This window comes from Lissotriton vulgaris, unplaced genomic scaffold, assembly GCF_964263255.1.
Source record: "Lissotriton vulgaris unplaced genomic scaffold, aLisVul1.2 SCAFFOLD_2115, whole genome shotgun sequence".
NCBI classification, from domain to species: domain Eukaryota; kingdom Metazoa; phylum Chordata; class Amphibia; order Caudata; family Salamandridae; genus Lissotriton; species Lissotriton vulgaris.
Genome location: NW_028247469.1, coordinates 121,223 through 140,348, shown reverse-complemented (window position 1 = coordinate 140,348; position 19,126 = coordinate 121,223). Strand labels below are relative to the sequence as shown.

Below are 19,126 nucleotides of genomic sequence, written 5' to 3'. Positions count from 1 at the left end.
CCATTGCACCCAACAGATCCCTCGCCGCTGCTGGAGCAAAATCACCGAAGACCAACTACACGTAAACCTCGCTCTCAGCCCACCCACCGAACCCTCCAACTCCGACTACGCTGCCCACAGCCTCAGATGCTGGATCGACGACTGCGCCAACATCCTCGTCCCGCTGAAGAAACCCTCCTACAGAGACACCAGCTAGAGGGCCAGCTGGTTCACCCCAGAACTCCTAGCATCCTAGGAAGCTTGCCGGAAACTAGAGAAGATATGGCACAGTGAGCAGACTCCGGACAGCCACGCAGCCCACAAGGACGGCATCCGCAACCACCATCACTTCATCAGGACTGCCAAGAGGACCTCCTTCAAAGACCGCCTCGACAACAACGTACACAATTGCAAGGAGCTCTTCAACATCGTGAAGGAACTTTCCAACCCCAGCTCCAACACCAACGACATCCTGCCATCGCAAGCCCTGTGCGTCTCCCTCGCCACGTTTTTTCACCGCAAGATAGCAGACATCACGACAGCTACAACACCCAGAGAGGCCCAACAAACATCAACACAACCTACTCTCCGCACACCATTGACCACGACCCTCTTCTAACCTGGGCCAACGTGAGCATCGATGCCACCATCAAGACCATGAGCACAATCCACTCCGGCTCCCCGTCAGACCCATTCCCACACCACATCTTCAACAAAGCCAGAAGCTCCATCACACCCCATCTGCGCAATGTCATCAATCTCTCCATCGAGACCGCGACCTTCCCAGAGAGCTGGAGACACGCCGAGATCAACGCCCTACTCAAAAAACCCAAGGCGGACCCAAGAGACCTCAAAAACTTCTGGCCCATCTCTCTGCTTCCATTCCCGGCCAAGAACATCGAGAAAATCGTCAAAAGTGGTGTGGCTCACTGGTTAGGTGTAGTGGTGTGGATCACTGGTTAGAGGCGGCAGACCCGTAAGCAGAGGACGGCCCAGGACCAGGGTTCGATTCCCGACGCGGCAGGGTCGTGGACCAGGGTCAGCGGGCTCGATAATTCTCGCCTCGGTGCCTACTCCAGTCAGGGACCACACTCGGCAACTCTGGGCATTAGCTTGCCTCATCTTCACAACGGCCCCCCCAGACCGCCGGGGATGCTTGGTCGCACCTTAGAGATACCCATTAGGGACCATCTCTCAGGGTGAGCCAGGACGGGTTCCCCAGCGGTCGAAGCGCGGAGATACTCCTCGGGAGTCGATTCTAGCGCTATCTAAACCCACAATTAAATTAAATTAAACCCGATACCTCGAAGAAAACAGAATCCTGGACCCTTCCCAGTCAGGGTTCTGCGGCAACCACAGCACCGAGATTGCCCAAATAGCCTCCACCGACGACATCAGGACCCTGCTGGACAACGGTGAGACCGCGGCCCTCATCCTCCTGGACCTCTCCGCCACCTTCGACACCATCTGCCACTGCACACTACGCGAACGCCTCCACGCCGTCGGGATCAGAGACAAGGTTCTGGAATGGACCACCTCCTTCCTCTCCGGCAGAACCCAGAGTGTCCGCCTCCCCCATTCCGATCCGAAGCCTCCGAGATCATCGGTATTGTACCCCAGGGATCTTCCCTCAGACCGACACTGTTTGACATCTACATGGCCCCGCTCGCACACGTCACCCAACAGCCAGACCTCAACATAATCTCCTACGCCGATGACACTCAACTGATCCTCTCCCTCACCAAGGACCCCATCACCGCCAAATCCAACCTCACGAAGGAATGAAGGCCGTCGCCGACTGGGTGAAGATCAGCCGACTGAAGTTGAACATGGACAAGACGGAGGTCCTCATCCTTGGCTCCAACCCTTCAGCCTGGGATGACTCCTGGTGGCCGACGACACTGGGGGCAGCCCCGACACCCACGACCACCTACGCAACCTGGGAATGATCCTTGACTCAACGCTCTCCACGACCAAGCAAGTCAACGCCTTCTCCTCCTCCTGCTTCAACACCCACCGCATGCTCCGCAAGATCTACAGATGGATCCTGACAGTTACAAGAAAAATAGTAACCCAGACCCTCGTCAGCAGCAGACTCAACAATGGAAACACCCTCTACGCGGGATCCCCGGCCAAGCTCATCAAACTACTGCAACGCATCCAAAACGCATCTGCATGACTGATCCTCGACGTACCACGCCACAGCCACATCAACCTCCACCTGAGAAACCTACACTGGCTCCTAGTCAACCACAGGATATCCTTCAAGCTCCTCATCCACGCACACAAGGCACTCCACAAGACCGCCCAACCTACCTCAACAGACTACTTTCCTTCAACATTCCCAACCGCCAGCTCCGCTCCGCCAACCTCGCACTCGCCACCATCCCTCACATCCGAAGAACAATCCCTGGCAGGAGAACATTCTCCCACCTCGCCGCCAAGAACTGGAACATCCTCCCACTGAGCCTACGACAGACCAAAGACCTGCTGACCTTCGGGAGGCTACTCAAGAACTGGCTGTTTGACCAGTAGCGCCCCCACCTCCCAGCGCCTTGAGACCCTCGCAGGTATGCAGTGCGCTCTACAAATGATTGATTGATTGATTGATTGAAATATTTCTTGTTGCATATTAGCATCTCGTAGTTTGTCTAGATATGGGAACATTTAATCATCCTCAGCCCAGTGGTGCCTGAACAAAGAAGTGGACTCGTTTGAGGCTACATACTGAAAATCCCCTGATTTTGAAACATTGTTAATTTTCATATTTTTGTCTGTTTTAGAGCATGTTAAAGGCAAGGAAGGATCATTATTTCCACACATTGCTCTCATCCGTGTTTTTGCTCTTTTACCACACTTTAGTTTCCTTTTAAATATTTCTTTAATACAAGAGAGTGGTATCTTATTTTCAGAAGATTATAGCAATTTGTTACAAATTTGCTAGGTTTGTAGAGCAATTTGATGATGCCGAGCAGTCTGGTTTAATTCTAAACTGAAGGCTCTGGCTATTGCTGCTGTAGGAAGCAATTGTTTTATGCAGTAGTTCTCCACAACCACCAATGAGGACTTACTATTTAAACTTACTAGCTCATCATCATATAAAACTTAGGGTAGAACCTTTGTTTTATATGCCTTCGTAATTAGAGAAAATGACAGGCCACCATAGTCTTTATTGAATTTATGAAATCCTCCAGTTTATGCCAATGCTCATACCTCACATTGATGATCTAACCATTTTACTTTTTATCAAACATAACCCATAAATATTTAGATACTGCCACTTTTCTCAATTTGAATTTTCTCCATGAATCATGTAAAATGACTATGTTTTTAACCAAACACGAATATTTTGGATCTATCTAGGTTAATTGTTGGATTTGTTTTTGGGTATACTTTTTAAATATATTTCGTTTTCTTTGAAGACCTATTTATGTGCCATCTGTGATCACCAGGTCCTCAGCATTTAACAAGCAAGAGGCATGAATGTCACCCCACCTTTGGAGAGCTTGAGATGGTTTGTGCTAACACCAAATACAGATCAGCCAAAAATTGGGGAAAAAAAGCAGAGTGGGTAATTCACACCCCTGCCGTAACCTATTATAGATTGTGATTTTTCTGAGCAGAAAACCTCTTGAGCAATTCTAGCCAGTGCCCAATTCCCTGAGAGCATGTTTTTCTTAATAATTAATTCTTAATACTTTCCGTTTTGATCAGTTTTTCCTTAATATCACAGACTACTGAGTCAAATTCAGCTTTAAAATCAACAAAACAGCAGAAAAGGTTTCCCCTCTGATTAGTTGATTTTTCTGTCATTACTCAGAGGCTAAAGCAGGGATCATTGGTCGAGTGGCATTTCCTGAAGACACTCCGTTCTATGGAGTTTTAGTTTTTGTCTGTAACCCATTATTTTTAGGCTAGCATGATTGTCTTTTTTTTCTTAAATTTCAAGAAGAATTTTATTAAACATAAAATATGGCATCAATACATAATAAAACAAGAAAAATGAGGGAGGAGAAGGGGGGAATGGGAGAACACAAAAATAAAACAAAATCATGATATAGTTACAAGAAATGAAGTAGCACAAAAACTTATCATGGGTAAGAGGAATACAAATAAGGGGTATAATATGTATACATTAGAAGCAAGTGCAAATGAGTACAAAGCAATAATCATGCATATAAAATAAAGGAAATGAAAAGGGTATCAAGGAAGTTTGGAGACTTCCTGCTGAGCAGGTGGTAGGCAAAAAGAACGAGTTACACAATTATCTAAATACATTGTAACAGGAAGCCACAAGTCTGCACGTTTGGTTGCCAATTGGGCAGGAAAAACAAAAGCAGTATTAAGTCTTCCAATTAATAGTAATCTGTTGGAAAGCAACAGCTAAAAGCAAATCAACGATGCGAACATGTAGATCAGTCTCCTCCCAACAGGGAGACAGGCTCCCCAGAAAAAGATGAGTGTGGGACAAGGGGATACAAGTATGGAAAATGACATTAATTTGAGCCCAAACCTGCAACCAAAACTCATGAACATGTTTGCAAAGAAATAACATGTGAAACAGAGTAGCGTGAGGTAAGGAACATGACCAACAAGTGTCTGTGACAGTAGAGAACCGTTTATTGAGGGTAGAGGGAGTATGAAGTAATCTGTTGTAAATGAAAAATAAGGATTGTGTCAAGGACGCTACTCTGGATGATTTCCTGATCTTTGTCCATATTCTATCCCACAGTGATATAGGCCAAGATATAGCAAGATCCTGTTCCCACTGCATCTCCACTTTAGACTTAGGTCTAGTAGAGGTAGGAGCATGAAGAGAGCAGGAGAGAGTGAAGGTGGAGAGCAGAATCAGGAGAAATGGAAGGAGGGGATGCCTGCAGGAGTCGTGTGTAAATCTCCATGACCGCTGACTTAAGTAGAAGGTATTTAGGAGCACAGGAAGAGGGTAGATTAAAGGAGGAACAAAGAGTGTGAAAGGGTAAAAAGTCAGAGTGTAAGAACAACTGCAAATCCAGAGCAAACCTCTGGACCTCCAGGATTGCCAGTAAAAGGGTCTATTATGAATTAAAAGATATTTGTTATGCCAAATGGTGGATGATAGAAAGTCAGCAATAGTCGCAGGGGGAGGAGGATTGGAAGAAAGAAGGACCTTGACAGTAAATTTATGAATAGGAGTGGGGATCGCGGAGGGCTTGCGCGAAAAAGAGATATACTCAGTAAAGGAAAATGGGGAAAGAAAAAGGCGTTCAACTTTCGTCCACAAAGGACATGGGGAGTCGGGATCTTGAAACCAAAAAGAAGCTTGGCGTAACAAGAAGGCCTTGTGATAGGCCGGAAAGTCCGGAAAATTGACTCCACCTTCAAGGGCAGGGCGAATAAGCCTGGCGAGGGGCATTCTGGGTTTCCTATTATGCCATAAGAAGGAGGATAGGAGTGAATTAATTTTCTGAAAGAATGTGGCTGGGATAGAAACAGGGATATTGGAAATAGTATAAAGGACGATAGGGGATAACATCATCTTAATGGTGTCGAGACGACCCCAACAAGACAAATATAGAGGGTGCCATCGAGTTGTAAGGTCGGATATTTTCCGAGAACATTTGGTCAAGCACAAGGAAATGGTGTCTGAGATGGAGGGGGTGATGTGCATACCTAAATATTTAATATGAGAGGGACTCCAGGCAAAATTAGAAGCACTGAAGTCAGGTTTAAAGGTGAACTTCGTCAGGGGTAGAATCTCACACTTGCCACTGTTGAGTTTATAACCAGAAATTGATGAGTAATTCCGAACTTCCTCTAGGAAAGCGGGAATGGAGTCGGTGGGACTGGAAATGAAGAGTAACACATCATCTGAGTAGGCAGCGAGTTTGATGGAAGAGTCCATAGTCTGAAACCCGTGTATGTGGCGATTCTGACGAAGCCTGGACAGAAAGGGCTCTAAAGCGAGATTAAAAAGAAAAGGGGAAAGAGGGCATCCTTGGCGAACACCTCTACCAAGGTCAAAGTAAGAGGAGATCTGACCTTTTGCAAAAACCGCAGCCCGTGGGTGAGAGTATAACAGTGAAATCAGGGAGATAAATTTAGGGCCAAAGCCGAACCATCCGAGAGTGTGAAAAAGGTATGGCCATTCGACCCTATCAAACGCCTTCTCGGCATCGAGGGCAATCGCTGCAAGGGAATGCTGGAGGTGAGAGGACTTCGACAATATGTTGAATAAAAGTCTGGTATTATCAGTGATGTAACGACTTTAACAAAACCAGACTGTTCTTTGCCTAAAAGGTCAGGAAGTACATGGTCCAACCTTATCGCCAATGCCTTAGCAAAGAGTTTGTAGTCAATATTGACAAGGGAAATGGGTCTGTAATTTTTGCAATACTGCACGTCCTTTCCCTCTTTGGGAATTAAACAAATATGTGCATCGGAAAAGGTTCCTTAGGAGTTACCCAAAACAGCAAAGGTATTGAGAAGAGAATGCAATTTCAGGATTAGTAGGGTGGAAAAGTGGAGATAAAATTCAACAGTAAACCCATCTGGGCCAGGAGCTTTATTAAGTTTAAGACGTTGGAGTGCGGTAAGCAATTCCTTCTGCGAAATGTCATGCTCTAAGAAGGAAAGATCAAGAGGAATGTGTGCAGGCTTCTGGATAGTAGAGAAGAAATGTGTAAGGGAGTCAAGTGAAGGTTGGGTTTCAGAAGTGTATAGGTTGTTGTAGAAGCGGGAGAACTCATTAAGGATGTCGGCGTCCTTGTGCTGTAAAATAGAGTGGGTATTGTAAATAGATTCAATGTTTAGTCTGTTGTGTTTGACCTTTAAGTAGTTGGCAAGAATTTTCCCAGCCTTATTTCTTCCACCATAAAACTTAGCACTGGATTTCAATAAATATAGGGAAGCATCTTCTGTGGACTTTTCATTAAATTTCATCTTGGTAGCGACAAGAGCTGTCAGACTATCTTTTAAATGTGAGGTGAAGTAGACATGTTCCAATCTCTTAATGTCACAAAGGAGATTTTTAGTGTATAAATGGGCAGACCTGCGCTTCTTCGCGACATAGCTAATAATAAAGTTGCGCGGTGCTGCTTTGAAAGCATCCCAAACTGTATGTTTCGGGAGGGAGGGGGTATCATTGAATAAAAAGAATTCATCAAAAAAGGTAGTGAAGGAAGCAGTGAATTTGGGGTCCAGAAGGAGAGTATTATTAAAGCGCCAGCGCTTAGGTCCATCAGTCTTAGGAAGCACTTCAATGCTAATTACAACAGGGGCGTGATCCGAGAGCAGAATCGGACCAATTTCTGCAGCAGTGAGTGTTTGAGCTAGAGTATGAGAAACAAAAATATAATCAATCCGTGATTGGGATTGGTGGGACGATGAATAAAAAGTAAATTCCCGTAGGGTCGGATAACAAAGCCGCCAGGATCGACGAGCTTATGTTGGGAGATGGCGTGGGCGAAGAGTTTGTGTGATTTATTGGGAACATAAGTGGTATCGGAATTCCTATCAATAAAAGGATCCAGGGGATGATTGCAATCTCCAGCTAAGATGAAATGGTCATCCATAAATTGGGTGATACGTTGAGAAAACGCAGCCCAAAAAGGAGGATCGCCATTGGTAGGAGCATAGACATTAAGAAGAGAGATTGGAACACCTCTGAGTGATATTCTGACATGCGTCCATCTGCCATTAGTATCCGAGTCTTGGGAGAGAATTGTAAGAGGGAGGGATCTGCGGCATAAAATTGCTACACCATTACGTTTACCATCACCTTGTGAAAAAAAAACCTCACCCACACAACCCCTCCCAAGTTTTTCAGATTCCACGTCAGAGAGTTGAGTTTCCTGGAGGAACGCAACATCAACATTCAATTTGGCAAGATGTGATCAAATGCGTTGACGCTTAATTGGAGAATTAATACCCTTAACATTCCACTATACAATGTTCAATGACATATTATAAACAATAAACCGTAAAATACATCAGAAGCATAGTCAGAATAAAAACCCATGAATAAGGATGAAGAGGAAGAAAATAGATAGTAAAGAGAAAATGAATATAAAATGGAAATGATTGAGGAAAAAAGGAAGAGGAGAATAATGAGAAGAAGAGAAAATGCAGGTAAAGAGAAGAAAGTGAAAAGTAAAGGTGATTGTAGAGGGAGTAGATGAAAAAGCAAGAGTGCATAAAAATAACTACAACCTGAAAAAAAAAGTTATTATTGCAATGGAAGCAAGGAAACGGGAACATGGAGGGAGGGGTAAAAAACAAAAAACAAGAAAGGAGAAGAAAACAAGGAGGAAACATACCTACAAAAAGAGAAGACGAGAAGGAAACGAAGGGGGGATGGACCACGTAGGTATAGCAACGCACACAAGCGAGGCCGGCGGGGATACAGGAAGACATCATCAGACAAGGAAGGATTCCTGTGGAGACCAAAGGGGAAAACGAGAACAAGTTACAAACGTCGGTAAGACAAAAGTCACAAAGCAAACAATAACAATGTAACGTAAGGGAAGTAACAGTCAAACAAGTGAAAACGCTACAGGAGGAAAGCTGTGACCAAAAACGAGAACATTATAAAGACAAACAGGAGTCCAGCTCAACCAGGACGGGAGGAGGTGTCCATGGCGGAAGTCTTATGTGCGTTGATGAAACTCTGCAGTCGCACCGGGTCTTCATAAGTAGTTGTTCTATTGTTGTAGGTGACTTTGAACAGGCAGGGATGATACAGGCCATAATGAGCACCCATGGAGCGAAGAACATCTCTCATGCCCAGGAAAGCCTTCCTGCGATTTGCAGTTGCCTTGGCGTAGTCCTGAGCGAAGAACAAAGGAGAGCCAGACCAAGCTAATTTGGGAATAGCCTTAGCAGCTGTTAGAACTTTCAAAAGGTCAGTATACTCCAGAAAGTAGAGAATAACGCCTCTTGGTCGCTGTGACATGGACGCGGAAGTAGGTAAACAACCAAGACGATGAGCACGCTGGATGTTAAGAGCCGTACCTTCTGGCAGGTGAAGCAATTTGGGGAGGAAAGATTTGAAAAAGGCAGGCGGGTCTGAGCCCTCAAGATTTTCCGCCAAGCCGTACATGCGAAGGTTATTCCACCTGTTTCAGTTTTCTAATTCCTCCACCTGCTTCTGTAAAGTGCCCACCTGCAAGGTTAAGTGAGAAACTGTGGTTTGAGTTTCCTGAAATGATGTGACAGACTGTTCAACCGAGGAGACTCTCGTTTCGATTTGTGACCAATTATCGGTGAGGAGCTGAAGCTTGGCATTGGTTTCTTCCATGAAAGGGCGCAATGTCCCGATTTCCTCTAAAAAAGGGCGAAAAGATCTTATCTCATCAAGCAAAAGTTCCATAGAGACAGGTGTGGACTGCTTAAGTGGCGAAGGGGGGTCCTTTTTCAGTTGTTTAACAGTGGCTTTCCCTGGTGCTGGCTGAGAGGACTCCATAGCTGCTTCTGAGCCAGACGATGCGAGAGAGTCCTCCAATTTAGAAAGAGCAGAGAATAGTTTAGAATTCTTCACAAAGGCCACCTTCGTTGGCGTTTTAGTGGGTAGGCGCGACATAGATTTGAGTCGTCAACATACTCAGGCAACGCAGTAAAAATAGAAAATTACACCAAGGAACGTGAGAACTGTGGAGGACACCTCCGGAGACAGAAGAGGGCCCTGCTGATGATGGGATAAGACACTGCCAAGTCCGAGAAATCAATCAAAGATTATTGTGATGCGAGCAAGGAACAGCAGTGGCGGCAGGCACGACTTCAATCAAGAAGTGGAACATTTAGGCCAATGAAGATGAAAACCAGCGACTGGTGAAGCAAAAGTCAATGTGAGGCAATAGGGTAGACACAGACATGGTGAAAAGAGTCTGAGGAATCCCAACTGTTGAAAAAAGGAAATCTTCGGACCAGGAATGTGCATGTGGAGAGGCCGTAATTGCAGCACAAGTCACAGAGGGAGGATATCTCAGGTCTGAGGGCACCACATAGGTAGCGATCAAGAGAAGGCGTTTGAAGAAAATAGGCGGAGAACATAGGAGTACGAACAGGCTATAATGTACAAGGCAAACAGCAACTGTGGGTGAGCACAATGTCCATGCAGTTGAGAGACGCTTAAGTCAACAAATAAATCAAGCAAGAGAGCCTCTTGAAGGACTGGAGAGCCACTGTGCCAATGCGTAGGCGACAAGCAATCTGCCTCATTTATACAGTGTCTAAGTGAAGGCAGGGACAAGCTATGCCAGTGAGAAGACACATATTGTGAGGCAATGAGGAAACCGCACCAAAGTTAGAGAAGGTGAAAGGCACAGTCAAAATTCGGCATGTAGGAAAAAAAAAGTGTGTCAGGTTCCACAAGATGGCGGGCGTGTTTCAAATAGAATTGCTCACACTCACTGGATAAGCGTCTGTCTGAGGAGTTACAAAGGGGCTCCAATGGCACTGGAGCAGTAGGAATGTTCCGGTAATGGCACCCTCCGTCAGAAAGGAAATATTGCGTCAAAAAGGGGATGCTGTGGAAGACGCGCACATTCCCAGAAGCGAGCACAACACGTCAGCTCACCTAAGATGGCGCCGCGACCATGAAGAGAGACCTCCGACACCATTCGGCAGATTGTGTCGCCTCCAGTGAATGCGGGAGTATCTCACAGGTCGCAAAGCATTCCGGAAGAGTTCCGATGGTCAAACAGCGTCTCCAACCTGGAAACCGGGAGCTCCGAGTAGTAAGTCTTCCAGAGCCACGGCGGAGCCTCACTTAGGCACCGCCATCTCCCATGGGCGCCAAGCCACGCCCCTAGCATGATTGTCTTTAATGAGACTTTTGCTCCTAGAGTTATTAAGCTGACCAAACAGCATTTATTGGCATATGGTGGCTTGATCACAGCCTTTGGACTACCAGTCTAAATTTGATTTAATAACAGCAGCTGGTAGATTATCTGGACCAGTCGCTCTTGTTAAATTTAGAGAAAATTATAGTTTACTTTATTGTGTCGAACATGAATAAGTCAATCATTGAAGAATCACATTGAAAATCCCAAAACTGCCCCAACTATACAATGACAAAGCAGAAATTATTAACAGCATATTTTGCCTTTAGTCAGGGTGTACAATCTTTATTTGAGTATGTAACTTTTCACTAAAAACTCCTTTAGAGTGAAAATTGCCATTTCCATCTTTTCTCCCTTTATTGTTAGGGAAACTATCTTTACAACATAGTCATCACATCGCACCACATTTACAACGCAGTCATTACACCGCAACATCCTTTACAATGCATGTCACTACGACGCAACCATTACATTGCATGTCACTACAATGTATGACATTACAACGCATGACACTACAATGCAGGCATTACATCCTGTCATTACAACGCTTCCCCTACTGTTGTACCCCCTGGAGTTGGAATAGTAATTTTTACCCCCACACTATCCAACACTTCCCCTACTGTTGTACACTGTGGAGTTAGAATAGTATTTTTTACCCCTGTACTATCCAACAATTACCCTACTGTTGCACCCCCTGGAGTTAGAATAGTAATTTTTACCCCTACACTATCCAACACTTGCCTTAAATGCAATGTAATGGCATGCGATGTAAATGTATGCATTGTAAGAGATGTTGCTGTGTAAGAACTGCGTTGTAAGGGCATGCGTTGTAAATGTATGCGTTGTAACGGCATGCATTCTTACTGTCATTAGAAATTAAACAAAACAAAGAGATATTATAAAACAGTAATTGTATTCATTTATAGCAGGAACATTTACAAATTGTTTGTTCTTACTTAAGGCTTACAGAGATTCAAAATGTACTCATGAATTACATATCTAACTATATAGTGATTTGTATAAGTAATGAGAGAGAGTTCTGATGACAGTCATTCTTGTTCTAATTCCACACAGATTTGCAAGTATCCAGCGGATCAGATATTTGTAAGTATTTTTTGTAATGATAGGATACTGTCTATGTGTTTGCAACAGAATGTAACTTAAAGTAGCTCTGCTGAATATTTTAAATATATCCTTCCTCTTCTATACACTCCATTTAATTTGGTTATTACCCAATATTTCTTTCTTTCTCATGCAAAAATCTTACTATTTCGTTTTCTCCTACTCCTGTCTCATCTCACTGAACTGACCCTCTACGGGTAAATGTACACCTAGATTAGTATGTCTTTAACTTACAAATTCAACTACTATTAAGATTGCAGTAGCCTATGTTATGTGCAAATAAAAACAGTAAATATCTGGATCCATCTTCAATTTTATAATTTTAGAGCCTTAGGGGTCCATTATGATGTCGGGCGGATTGCCTCCACCAGGCTGGCGGTAGCCACCGCCGACCTGGCGGAGGCAATCCGCCCGACGCCTATGCCTAGATTCCCCCCCACCGTATTAGGATGGCGGGGGTAGCACGGCGGACGGAAAGACCGTCCGCCGCTTTACCGCCGCGATCGCCTTGTGACCGCGGCGGTAATGGAATAATATGGTGGCGGTGTCCAATTGACACCGCCAGCCATATCACAATGGCCACATATAGGTGCCTTTCTGCGGCGGCAATGCCGCCTCGGAATGGCAGGCGGTGTTTGCTGCGGCTGCCCCCTGCGGGGCCCCCAGGTGATGCTGGTTTAGGGGGAGGACAGGGGGGGGTGCCTATGGTACCCCCCACATTTGCATATGCAAAGCGGCAGGCACCACGAGATACCTGCCGCTTTGCACATGCAAATGCGTTCACAAGTGTTTTGCATTGTGGCGGGCGGTGCAGAGTGCACCGCCCGCCACAATGCAAAACATGGAGGACGTGCCCACCACAGTGGCGGGCACATCCTAATTCCCCCTACGGGACCCCCGCCCTTATGGCGGGAGGTCCCGTTCTCCGTTAGGGTGGCCGCCATCCTAATGAGCCCCTTAATCTCAATTCATTATGATGTAACCCTGTTTTGTGGCACTACTTTTTGGTTTATAGGTAAAATGTAATTTATCTGAAATATTTTCAAAGCATTCTGAGCAACCTGAACAAACTATATTAAAGTTGAAATCTGCCTGTTTCCCATCTATAAATATTTTGCAGATAGATGCTTATATTTAATTTAAATTTGAGGAAGCAGTTTGTTCCATTAACATTGCTCTATGGTTACCTGCTCATGTTTTATGTTTCTTAGTGGCTTTCCCTGTATGGAAAAAGTAATCTGTGCCTCTTCCTGGATGCTATCTTGATGATGGATTACTACTGTTTTAAAAATTCACAGCCCCCTTCCTATCAGATCAGATAGTGGATGAGCATTAAGAATTCATAACTCAATGTGTTTAATGACACAGAACACTTTCTTTAATATTCCTTAGCCTTTGCTCAATAAAATAATCAGCATTACAATCTTCATAGAATCACCTCACCTTATTACCTGTGCCAGAACCAGGATTGGAGTTAAAACCCTACATCGGGATAGAATTACACACTATATAGGTCTAATGACTATTAACAGAGTTGTTTTCCTCTATAAAATCATTTTATTATTCAATCCATGAGATGGTCATCAATGGTTATTCACCTCAATTACACTGTACTGTGGTAATAGTGTGGACTATTACTCCGTACTGTCTGAAAATGTACATTTATTTCTATATTGTCTAGAAATAACATTTGCATTTGGATATATGGGATATTGGGTTGAAATATCATCTGACTTATTGAATGCGCGATGCCTTCTCTCACACACGCGCCATGCCACTGACAAAGGAGAGTGTCCCGAAATGCGTATGGCAACAGAGGTGCAAATTGACGCTGACAGAAACTGCCATGTACTTGCTGCTGCCTCCCGAATAAAAAGGTGAAACCAAACGACGTGTGGGTATCCTCATTGCATGAGCAAACTTTTTTTACTATATATATATATATATATATATATATATATATATATATATATATATATATCAAAAATAAAGAGCCCACAGCTGCGATATCCTCTCAAACTGACGCTTTATTAAGTCTCTGCACAGCAGTTTCAACTTATATCCTGACGCGTTTCGGCGCGCATGCGCCTTGTTCACAGGTAAGTAAATTCAAGTCCAAGTGGTCAAGTAGTCTGACGATAAGACCCCATTTCCCAGAATGCATCATTATTCAAATGGTATGAAATGGAAAGTCCTCTGTAATTCCGATGCATTCGGTACACCTTTAAAAGCATAATGCTGTTTGCTGCCACGCACTAAATTACTTGCTTGGGATGGGAAGTCGCAGTCTGCCAGAAGGAGGAAAAACCTCCCCCGTCTCCCTTTCTCTCAATCTACACCCAATCAATGCGGAAGTCCATTTTCGTTGGTGTAGTTGATGAGCGAACCCTGCCCCTTCATCTAAACAGTCACAAGTTGCTCCATTTTACCGGGGCCCCCAGCTCTGCAGGGCGAGCTCATGAGACAGGAACGGAGAATCCTGTTGTCGCACAACACCAAAATTGAAGAGCCCACAGCTGCGATATCCTCTCAAACTGACGCTTTATTAAGTCTGCGCACAGCAGTTTCAACTTATATCCTGATGCGTTTTGGCGTGCATGCGCCTTGTTCACAGGTAAGTAAATTCAAGTCCAAGTGGTCAAGTAGTCTGACGATAAGACCCCATTTCCCAGAATGCATCATTATTCAAATGGTATGAAATGGAAAGTCCTCTGTAATTCCGATGCATTCGGTACACCTTTAAAAGCATAATGCTGTTTGCTGCCACGCACTAAATTACTTGCTTGGGATGGGAAGTCGCAGTCTGCCAGAAGGAGGAAAAACCTCCCTCGTCTCCCTTTCTCTCAATCTACACCCAATCAATGCGGAAGTTCATTATATCCAACACTTCAGGTTGCCCACTATGAGGAGCCAGCACGGTAGCACACCCCGGGCTGGGAGGTCAACAGCACCTTGTAGCACTCTCATTTGCATTCAGCTTCAAAGGCTCTACGCGTTTCGGAACATCTCCTTGATCACGAGCCACACCTCACAAAACAGGAGCAAAACGATGTAAGGGAAACACCTGCTTTTATTAACACAAAGTCCTGCCCCTCTGGACAGGTACTTCCGCCTCATTGGCTATTACCGCAATGGTCTCTGGTCTTAGCAGTCCCAACATCAATGATACCCCAGTGGGCTTTGCCATTGTTTGTGCAATATTCATAAGTAAAATCCAAGTGGAGGAATGTCAATTTCGAATGCCCAAAGTGCTGAAATAAACGAACACTACTTTTCAAGCGCTTCCGTCCTGTTATCAGCATCAGGCAATCCTAACACTGCAGGTCTGCTTCACAGCAGCGGGGCCTCCTCGCTGCTCGGGCACAGCAGCAAAACATATCCAACACTTCAGGTTGCCCACTATAAGGAGCCCGTATGGTAGCACACCCCGTGCTGGGAGGTCAGCAGCACCTTGTAGCACTCTCATTTGCATTCAGCTTCAAAGGCTCTACGCGTTTCGGAACCTCTCCTTGATCACGAGCCACACCACATAAAACAGCAGCACTTTTTTCATGCAGGTCACACTACTAGTATCTACATGGAAACACCATTGAGGTAGGTTTCCCAACTGAACCGTGACGCCGCCTAATGCTATCCGCTTGGCGTCCTAGGTAATCTACTCATACTACCCTTCCTTCCAAGCAACTTTTGCTTCACTGCTAACGCTAATGGTATCCCCCCCTTTAACCCTAGATTGCTGCCTCCCGTCACCGCCGTGACCGCACTACAATATAGTGCCTCGGTTAGTACGCTGACCGCCAAAACCACATCACCACCACCGCTCCCTTGATCGGCCGTATTAGTCACTGGCTAATTTTCGTTTTGCGCACTAAAGTTCGGCCACAGGCACTCTTCACGTGTCACACGGCATATGCTAGGTCCCCGGCTCACCTTGCCGTTTTCACACCTGAATGAGCACAACCTCCATTGTGCGCTTTAGATGCACCTTTTCACTATCGCCTTATGTAAAGTGACCATGCACTGTTTCACCTGCATGGTCTTGCACCCGTTTCGTCGTTTTTTATCAAAAAATGAGCACATTTCCACCTGTGCCCTTTTGAAATAATCATGCTCACTCTCTGCACAGTAGCTTCTGCACTGTCTCTGCATAGTACGAAACTCGTAATGTATAGAAATGTAATTGACTTGCTGTAAAAATGTAAATAATTTCCCATGAGATATTTTGTCTCTTCCCCTTTCCTCCCTCCTGTTTAAATCCCACAGGCTTGTATAAACACAATCAGGCAAAATTGTTAATTGTAGTCCTGAAGATGATCCCAACTTAATTTTGGAGATAGGGATCGAAACGTTCGTCGACTGTATGTACAGTACTGCTTCCCTTTCATGTTGTAATATGTGTTGCAGTCACTGTTGGTTAGAGCTTACGTAAGATTTCACTGTACTGTAAGCCACCTTTTTCTCCAACCTGTTAGCCTGTTATTCTTTCTTCCCCATGTATTGTTTTTCTCTTTGAATTGGTACAGGCTTGTGCCTAGTTATTAAATTGTGGCTTGCTCCACTTCTAAAAACTGTATATATTCACTAATTCCTTGAAATAAACATCTCCTTGTCCGGCTGGACACTGGAGGCTAAAGACACACAGTTCTTATTCAAAGCCTGTGTTTATTATTCTTTGAGGCATCTAAAAGCTTAGGACCTTTGTTAGCTTTAAAATTGATAATTACGCGCGGTCCTTCGCTACCTTTACGGGTTCCCTTGTTTCATATATTGGTGCCTGTCCAGAGGGGCGGGACTTTGTGTTAATAAAAGCAGGTGTTTCCCTTACATCGTTTTGCTGCTGTTTTGTGAGGTGTGGCTCGTGATCAAGGAGATGTTCCGAAACGCGTAGAGCCTTTGAAGCTGAATGCAAATGAGTATATATATATATACTGAAAAAAACAAAGGTTACAGGGAAGTTATAGTTAGGGTCAAATTTCACTCAAATGAAACCAGTGAAATTCAGCAGTTATAGTTACCTGAGCTAACTATAACTTACGCCCCGGCAATGCACTGCTTATAACCTCACATATTACACCAGAAGACACTTTTACAGAGTGGTGGAGAAAGGGGGTGTGGCCTTCAAAGATCTCTTAGAAATTCCACTATGTGGAACTTACTAGAGATAACAGGAGGGGTAGTTGGCCCGAAAGGATGTCCTTGGGGGCCAACTTACCCCTCCTATTACCTTCGGTAAGTCCCACATAGTGGGATTGTTGAGACTTCATAGGAGGCCTTGCCCACTTTCTCCACCAATCTGCAAACATGTCTTTTGGTGCACTACTAGTTAGGGGGATGAAGTCCCCTCTGCTCTTGAGGGTCCTTGGGGGCTAACTACTACCTCCAGTAAGACCCTCACAGCTCGATTGCTGAGAGGTTCTCAGAGGCCATGGCCTCTTACTCCACTACTCTGCAAACACGCTCCCTGGTGCACTGCTACTTGGAAGGAGAAGTCCACTTTATTCCAGAGGCCATCAGGAGGCAATGGGATCTCATCCCCCCATCAGCAGTGCAAGGAGAGGCGCGTTTGCATAGTGGTGGAGAAAGGAGGCAATTCCACTATGTGGGGCTTACTGGAGGTAGGATGAGGTCTTTTTGGCCCCTACGGACCCTGGGCAGCCAAAAAATGGCTGGGTCTTACTCCCATTGGAGCATTTCAAGTTGTAAACAGCAACAAAGGGCTACATGATCATATGCTCCAATGGGAGTAAGACCCTGCCATTTTTAAACAACCATAAATGTGAGTAAAACAAGCATTTACAATGCAATTGTCTCGGCATTATTAAAGGTAGAGCTATTGGAATTGCTCATGACATTTTTTTTGTTTTGTTTTTTTAAATCCTAAATAAATGGCATTGTCATTTACAATGCTAATAGCTTAATCGTTCGGATATGCATGACCTATTGCATTTACACCCACACAGAGCCACACACACACATACAGAGCCACACAAACAGAGTCATTCACATAGAGCCACCCACACAGACAGAGCCATCCACACATAGAGCCACCTACAAAAAAAGCTATCCACAGACCCGCACACATACACACAGAGCCACACACACACAGAGCCACACACACACAGAGCCACACACACACAGAGACACACACACACAGAGACACACACAGACACACACACACAGACACACACACAGAGACAGACACACACACACACACACACACGACAGAGCCACACACACACAGAGCCATGCATTGGTCTCGGCTACGCAATAAGCCCTGCGTGTATACATCGTCATTATATTATTATCCTAGTCCGTGAGGCAGATTCCAGTGAAACTTTATCTTTTATTATTCTGGTTTTAAAAATAGCAGGTCATTATTTAGACTCCCAATCTTTTTTATTTTGAGGAGATATCAGTGTTGATTTAACACTTAACTTGGAAATAGCCCAAAGAAGCTTTTTCCTGTCACAAAACAGATTATCTGTTTATCCGGCCCGGGCGCATCTCAGATAGCATAATATGGCCATTTTTAGACCAGAAAGAGGCCATGGCCGCGTGCAGCAGGAGAGCGCCTCTGCGGGTGGCATCGAGCCTGCACTTTGAAATGTGTTTATAGCAGCTGTTGAGACGCAGCGCGTGGAGAGAAAAAGCGCCCAGGTCATCAAGTAAGAAAGCAAATTCCAGTCGAGTTTGTTAATTCTGCAAAAATTGACATTTTATAAGAAAGTAAAATGATGTGACACAGTTAGCTGGTGTTTCAAATGTCTGCAATTCAACATGATATCTCTGCAAAATTCTGTGTCATGGCCCTTTGATTCGGAAAATCTGTGGAATCATGCACAAATTCTACAAAATTGACAACATACATTGTTTAAACACAGCTGGAGGGTTTGAAGAAACCGCAGTGCTGAGTTGGAATTTTAAGGTACAGATACAAAGATATTGCAGACTGTTATGCACAAAACATCAGGATAGTGAACCAGTGCTTAATATTTAAATATGCAATAAAAAGGTAATTCGCCACAAATCGGTGACCTAATTTTCTAATCCTGCAGCAATTTGAGCACATCGTTTTTTCATTGAAATGTCTGTTTTTAAGGCGGTAAGTACGGGTTCAATTAGTGCATGCGGCCTGTGGGCGACCCTATGCCGGGGGTTGAAGTTGTCCGTGAGAGAGCTTCGAAACTAATGGCCCGAGGAAGCGG

The 19,126-nt window shown here is 44.7% G+C and overlaps 1 protein-coding gene across 1 annotated transcript in view; it reads left to right on the top strand.

Annotated features, from left to right (window-relative positions):
• The window catches only part of LOC147665171 (zona pellucida-like domain-containing protein 1), a 334,299-nt gene that overhangs the window by 257,984 nt on the left and 57,189 nt on the right, over positions 1-19,126 (top strand). The window contains exon 6 of the mRNA XM_086949702.1: positions 11,874-11,903. Within this exon, the coding sequence (XP_086805828.1) occupies positions 11,874-11,903 (30 nt within the window). The remainder of the gene's footprint in view (positions 1-11,873; positions 11,904-19,126) is intronic.